Source organism: Penaeus japonicus, unplaced genomic scaffold (assembly GCF_977035675.1).
Source record: "Penaeus japonicus unplaced genomic scaffold, GWHDUDI00000001_assembly GWHDUDI00000005, whole genome shotgun sequence".
NCBI classification, from domain to species: Eukaryota; Metazoa; Arthropoda; class Malacostraca; order Decapoda; family Penaeidae; genus Penaeus; species Penaeus japonicus.
In genome coordinates, this window is record NW_028234407.1 from 33,946,789 (window position 1) to 33,954,288 (window position 7,500).

At 40.6% G+C, this 7,500-nt stretch overlaps 1 protein-coding gene across 2 annotated transcripts in view; it reads right to left on the reverse strand.

The window, feature by feature from the left end:
• Positions 1–1,493: 1,493 nt before the first annotated feature.
• Positions 1,494–7,500, reverse strand: part of LOC122264845 (myosin heavy chain, muscle) — a 15,789-nt gene continuing 9,782 nt past the window's right edge. For both annotated transcript variants that reach the window (XM_043033917.2, XM_086536742.1), the window contains 7 exons: positions 6,486–6,959; positions 5,370–6,256; positions 4,584–4,662; positions 4,044–4,289; positions 2,992–3,779; positions 2,426–2,879; positions 1,494–2,205 (listed from right to left, as the gene is read on the reverse strand). In XM_043033917.2, coding sequence (XP_042889851.1) covers positions 1,693–2,205; positions 2,426–2,879; positions 2,992–3,779; positions 4,044–4,289; positions 4,584–4,662; positions 5,370–6,256; positions 6,486–6,959 — 3,441 coding nt within the window. In that variant the 3' untranslated portion in view covers positions 1,494–1,692. The remainder of the gene's footprint in view (positions 2,206–2,425; positions 2,880–2,991; positions 3,780–4,043; positions 4,290–4,583; positions 4,663–5,369; positions 6,257–6,485; positions 6,960–7,500) is intronic.

Here is a 7,500-nt window from a genome sequence, read left to right on the forward strand (position 1 = left end):
ATGCTAGTAAAGGGGAAACTATGAAAAAGAGGTAAGGACGAGGAAAGTGGCAAAAGGGGAGACTAAGGAATAAGGGCAAGGATCAGGAAAAAAGGGGGAGTGGGGATAGGAGGTCGGATACCTCACAGGGTCTATTTTTTGTGTCACTCTACTTGACTATATGACATTTATTGGTGTTAAATATCATACAAGCTTTTGCTGTGTTTTTGGAGACTGGCACAAATCTTCGTTTGTCACCCTTGATATTGTTCGTCTGGGAGCATATTCAGATGGTTCTCATTAATAAGAATAATATACATAATTGATGCCAATAATGACCCTTGGGGTACTCCATTTGATACTTGTCTCCTTGTAGTGTGTTTACTCATGATTATTGTGCACAATTTATCTTTAATACCACCTACTTGTTCCAATTTCTATACCAGTCTATAATGGGGCACTTTGTCAAACCCATTTCTAAAATCGAAGTATATGCAACCTACTACAGTATCTTAGCAACTCTGTCGTAAAAGCAGAGATTTGATACACATGACTCACTGAATCCAAAGTGCTTGCTCGATACCATGTGTTTCTCAAACCAATTTTTTTTTTTTTTTTTTTTTTTTATTAACTGTTCTAACTATCAGTGTACTACACTTCCATTTGATGCTGGTTTGTAATTCCAAGGGTTTTATTCATCAGCACTCTTGTATAGGGTGTGATGAATTTTGAAATATTAAAAATAATGCTAGAGTTATTTAGCGCAATCTAAGATAATCCATCTTTCTTTTCTTCTTCTTCTTCCCCCTTTTTAACTGTGATGTGATAGCGAAATTCGTTTCTGCTTCACCTCAGATGTCTTAAACGAAGACTGATTGGAATATTTCATTTAGATTCTCATACATTTCCTGTTGATGAGTATGGGCAGTGTTCTCATTTTTAGTGGCAATATTTGTAGAAAAGCTTTCGTTGGTCGGCACATTTGTCGACAATGTCCTTCTTGATTTTTTATATTTTTTTTATTTTTATTTTTTTTTATCTCTCCTGCCCTGAACTTAATCATTTCTCTCTGATTCAAATCTCTCAAATGCTGCTTGTGACATGCGTCTTCTAAATTTGAGTTGTTTGTTTTCTCTCGCTCTCCTACATTTTTCGTTTAACCATTTTTGGTCCTTTCTTACTTCAGCTTTGAATTATAGCAACAATCAAACAACACCGTTTTTAATATTGCTACCTCCCCTCCACTACCAACTGACTGATCTTTTCTGACAAATCATATGCTGTTGCACTCCCTGAAGACTATTTCTATATATGCATATATATATATATATATATATATATATATATATATATATATGTATATACATATATACATATATATATATATATATATATATATATATATATATATATATATATATATATATATATATATGTATGTATATGCGTGTGTGTGTGTGTGTGTTAGTGTGCGAGTGTAAGGAGAGGATATCATATAAGGCAATAAAAAGAAATTTGCTTGCCTAATGTTCTATTGCAATTTTGAATAATTATAAGCACATCGATTATTTCTTACTATGTTTCCAATAACGCTCCAATCTGTATACATTAATTTGACATGAAAGCTATATCAATGATAATTATTGAGAATTTAGAAAGCTGCGACAAAATAAACCATAATAAGCTTAATATTTCACAAGCTCAGAAGTATGTTTAAGCTTCAGCTTCCTCCAGCTCCTGTTGAGCTTTGCGGAACTTGGCCAGGTTGAGGGCGGCGATCTCCTCAGCCTCCTCGATCTGGCGCTTGTAGGTCTTGATCTTCTGCTGCAGCTTGTCGACCAGGTCCTGCATCCTCTCGTGGTTCTTCTTGTCCTCGTCGGACTGGAAGGTGAGCTCCTTGATGCGCCTCTCGCACTTCCTCAGGTTCTTCTGGGCGTCGGCGTGGCGGCGAGCTTCGTCGTCTAAGGAAGACTCAAGCTCACGAATGCGGCCTTCAAGGCTGCTGATGGTCTTCCTTCCCGTCTTCATGGCGTTGCTCTCGGCCTCCTCGAGGCGAGTCTGGACATCCTTCAGTGTCACTTCAAGACCCTTGCGCATCTTCTCCTGGTTTAGGGCATGTTCCTGCTCTGAGCGCAGTTCATCAGCCAGACGAGCAGCGTCAAGCATGGCTTTCTTAGCTTTCTCTTCTGAGTTCTTGGCCTCGCTTAGCATCTCCTCGAGATCAGCCTAAAATATAAAATATTGGCTGTTTACATCGACAACAGATGCCACAGTGTGTACCATATGTATGCACGCATGTTTGTTTGTGTTTTGCTGGGTGTGCCTCCATGGTTTTCTTTACTAGCACAATATGATTAGTTTGTATGTTTGACGATATTTTTTGTAAATAGTTATAAATACAGAAGCATGTAGAAAAAAAATAAAGAATTACACGTTTTCTACGTACCTGCATAGCCTGCATCTCGCCCTCAAGCTTCCTTTTAGAGGCTGAGAGAGCACTATTAGTGCTGGTGAAATTGTTGACTGTGTCGCGAGCTTCAGAAAGCTCACCCTCGGCCTGGCGACGGCCACGGTCGGATTGTTCGAGAAGAGCACGTGACTCTTCCAGTTCAGCATGCAGAGCGTTGGCGCGGCGTTCGGCGATGCCATACTGCTCCCGGTATTCAGCAGCAAGCCGCTGTTCGTCTTTGATGCGTGCCTCCATCTCCTTGATATCCTCCTGGATCTTCTTGTAATGTTTCTGGAGATCAGAGTTAGCCTTGTTGGCGTGGTCGAGAGCAATCTCCAGTTCGTTGATGTCAGATTCGAGCTTCTTCTTCATGCGGAGAGCCTCCGCTTTTCCTTTGGCTTCAACTTCAAGGGAAGCCTGCATTGAATCAATGGCACGTTGGTGGCACTTGCTGGAAATAAATAAATGTGTAGATAATTATTTCTCGTTACTTACATTGTAAACATGCATTTTCATATTCTCAAAGTTTCATCTGAAAACCTTCATTTTGTTGTATTACCTACCGAGTGTTCTCAAACTCTTCCTCTTTCTCCTGAATACGCCTATCAATCTCCTGCCTGACCTGGCTGAGCTCAAGCTGCACACGGAGCACCTTGTTCTCCTCTTGTTCCAGAGCAGCTTCAGCTTCTTCGAGAGCGGCTTGCAGTTCTTCCTTTTCGATCTCGAGACGCTTAGCATTCTTCTGAGCTTCGTGATAAGCTCGCCCGCCTTCGCCTAGCTGATCCATCAAATCTTTGATTTCATCGCTTAAGTTCTTGTTTTCACGGCGAATACTGTCAAGCTGCTGAATGTTCTCCTCGTAAGCAGCATTAAGGCGGAAGTATTCGGTGGAATAGTTGCGGCATTCTTTCTGAGAGGCATCAAGCTCTGCGCCCAGATCTTCCACCTTCAACTTCCACTCAGAGATGATCTTATCAAAGTTCCTCTGCTTCTTCTCAGCAGCGCTCGCCAAAGCTTGTGCGCGTTCAGCTGCGGCCTGGAGGTCTTCCAGCTCAGCTGAAGCCCTTACCTTCGTTTTCTCAAGGTGAAGATTGCGAACATTAAGAGAATCAATTTGCATTTCAGCTTCCTCAAGGCGGGCTGCCAGCTTCATGCGGGAAGCCTCGAGTTCTTCGGCACGAGCGATACCCTCAGACTCATACTTGGAGCGCCACATTAGAGCCTCGGCATTGGCCTTGGACAGCATACGCTGGACGTCTCCCTTCGCCTCACACTCCTCATCCAGCTGCTCGCGAAGGGCATCGATGTCGTGCTCCAGGGTGCGTAGCTTTCCAAGTATGGTCGCGCGCCCCTGATGGTAAGATCGTCGGTGAGTTTCAACAAATAAGTTTACGATTTTGATTATTTTGCTGATTATGAGATAATAGTCAATGTTTTCCCAACAATACTGATAATGACAGCAGCATTAATTATTGTATGATGATGATGATGGTGATTGTATTAATGATAGCGATTATGATACCATCGACAACCATTAGAATAACGATCGAGTACAATTTTAAATTTTAATGCTATTTTTTCCCCTTTGTTTATGCACAAACCTATTACGACTTACCCTGCTCTCTTCATCGGCGAGTTTTCTCGTGTCATCAAGCTGATTGGTGAGAGAAATCTTCAGTCTGGAAAGCTGGCTGACTTGATTTTCGGCTTCTTCCAGCTGGCGCAGAAGGTCAGCATTTTCAACCGCGAGTTTCTTCTTGGTGGCGTCGTAATCGTTCAAGGTGCGGTTGACCTCATCCAGCTTCGAGTTGCTCTCGTCTAGCTGATGCTGCAGCTGCTTAGTAGTCTTCTCTGCGACCGTCTAGAAGTTGCGTAAAGAAGGTAAGCTTTCTTCCTAAACAAAGTTCCTCGTTGTAAGTCGTCTGGGACCACTCGTAATCACGAATAGCATTTCGAGAAAATTACCCGTCCAACATTCTCAGAAGAGGCTCAGTAATTAAAAATCAAAATTTTATTCAGTCCGAGTATGTACGTGCATATGTGATTGATATACATAAATGAATAATTAAATAAGCTTATAGCTAGATACATTCACAGATACACCTACAAATGAATTGACAAGGTACACTCGCTCACGTCTGATCTCCCTATTTACCTTATCTCGGGCAAGTGCGTCCATGGCAGCCCTCGCGTCGTCGGCATCACGTTTCATCGCCTCCTTGTCCTTCTCAGCCCTGGTCACGAAGGAAGTGCGTAGTGACGCAAACGTCGTTTCGTTATTTGATAGACATGATAATAAAATGGTAAGAATAATGATGATGATGAAAATGATAATGATGATGCTCTAAGTGATAATAGAAATGTTGCGATAATAATGGTGATAATAATGATAATGACAATGATGATATTATTAATGATAATAATCATAAGGATGATAATCATAGAAATAATCATCATAATATAAAATTATAATGGTAATAATAATGATACTTATGATTATTATTTGATAACAACAATACTGATAATTATGATTATGATAACAACAATAATGACTACAATAATAATAAGAATGATAAGACTGACAATAATTATGATAATAAGAATGATAATGATATTAATGATAATAATGATAAAAATGGCAATGATATTGATAGCAATAATAATAATGGTGATAATAATAATAAATAATGATGATAAAATATCATTATTAGGAATGATAACAATATTGATAATGATAATATTGATAATCAATTTCATGATAATAATAAGGTTGATCAAGACAATAATGATAAAGATAATACGAATAATTATAAAAATAACATTGATAATAATGATAATGATCATAATAATGATGGTAATAATAATAATCGTAATAGCAATAACGTCAGCACTAACGATGACTACTACAAACACTGGCTTTGGTTCTCTCTATATAGCATACCTGGCTTTCATTTTGTTGATGTAATCGATCTGCTCTGACAGGTCAGCAACGCTGTCGTTATGCTTCTTCCGGAGCACAACGAGCGCGGCTTCGTGCTGGAGGTTGGCTTCTTCGATGTCACGGCGTATCTTGCACAGTTCACCCTCGCGTTTCTTATTGAGTTCGATTTGGCAGGCCGTCGCACCTCCGGCTTCATCCAAGCGCTCGCCCAGCTCTGCCAACTCCCGAGTCAGATGACTCTTAGCCTTCTCGGCCTTGGCTCGAGATTGGCGCTCATGCTCGACTTCTTCTTCAAGTTCTTCCAGGCGAGACTGCAGTTCCTTTACTTGCCTGAGGTCTCGATGAACCAGGGCTTGTTCTTCTTCAATCTTGCCAGAGACGGCTGCAATCTCCTTCTCCTTGCGCTCTACTGCCATTTCTAGCTCCTTGTGGTTACGCTCCAGATCGGTGACTGCCTCCTGGGTCAGCTTAAGGTCACCCTCGACCTTCCTTTTAGCCTTCTCGACCTCGTTGCGAAGCTTCTTCTCACGTTCAAGAGAATCCTCCAGCTCATCGAGCGTCGATTCCAATTTGCCCTTGACTTTGTTGAGGTGATTACATTTGTCCTCAATACCTTGAAGATCCTCAGCTGTCTTTAGATTGCATTCTTGAAGGTGCTTCTTTTCTTTGTTAACCTTTGAAATAAGTTCCTCTTGATGTGCAATCTCCTCCTTCAGGTTCTGGATTTGCTGATCTTTGGTAATCTTGTCTTGCTCTCCCTTTTGGATGCTGAGCTCTAAGTCCTCGAGGTCTTTCTTCAGGCTGTCTGTCTCTTGTTCGCACTTCTTCTTTCCATTGTTCAGTTGGTTCTTGGCCAATTCCTCATTAGCGAGGCGCTCCAACGTTTCCTGACATTAAATATAAAATTTCATTATACTGTTCTGATGAGCCAAAATATTTTAGTGATTATAATGAAAGGAATAGCAGGATCTAGATATTCAATTAAATTTTGGAAAACGCAACATTCTTCTGTAAGTATAGGCTAAAATAGTATTTGATCTAAGTGTATGAGCATTTGGTACGAACTGATCCGATATTGTGGAACACATAAAATGATTATCACATGGGAAAACTTACATTGAGCTGGCCCTCAAGTTCAGTCTTCTGTGCTTGCAGTTTGGCTTGTTTGTCAAGATACTCAGTCATGCCTCCCTTGGATGATTCAACAGCGCTCAGCAGTTCATTTCTTTCAGTGGTAAGCGCCGCATTTTCCTTTTCCAATTGCTGACGAAGCTTAACCTCTTTTTCATACTCGGCCTCAGCCTTTTCTGCAGTCTCTTCTAATTTTTCCAGCTCGTCCTCGACGCGAGTGACATTAAGCTTCGGCTTCAGTTTGATCCAGAGTTCATACCAGAGCCAAGTGCGCATCTTCATGTATTTCCTGATGTTTCGCTGCACAGTAAGGAGTGCAACTCGTTGGGATTGCAGCTTGGAATAGTTTTTGCGACTATGGAATCCACGAATCCACGCTTGGAGCCAAGTCAGCAGCAGAGTCACTCGGTCATCGCGGATTTCCTCAAGGGTACCCAAGGCACCAGCTCGGAAGAACACCTGCGAAATGATACAGGATGAGATACACATGTATGCGTTATGCTGCAAGAAACGGAAGTGCATGAATTTAAAATCAAAATAAAACAATAAAGAGTAATACTGCGGGTAGTTATGGTGAAAATATAATTATAAAGGTCTGGTTCTCATTCATTAAGAATGGAACAGGCTTAGTGACTGTTACCGAACAAATAAAATCTGTTGTTTGAATGAATAAACAAATGCCCAAATTTGCTGTCATTGATGTACTATGAATTAATTTTCCTCGCTGTTGCGAAATAGTTTTCTAATCAAATTTGGGCCTTATCTACTCAATCATGTTGTAAAGTTAGATTTACATATGGAATATTATGTAGGAACAACCGAAAATATTACTTGTGGGTGCGATATTCCTTGTAAGCAATCGTCCTGTTTTTGTCTTGAAAATTAAAACTGAAAATTTCAAACCAGGTGAGGAGGGATTTTCAAAAATTCGGGCTGGTTAATGTGTATCTGGAGATTAACATAGGGTGGGAAGAACAAGGGTAATACGGTATGAAATACA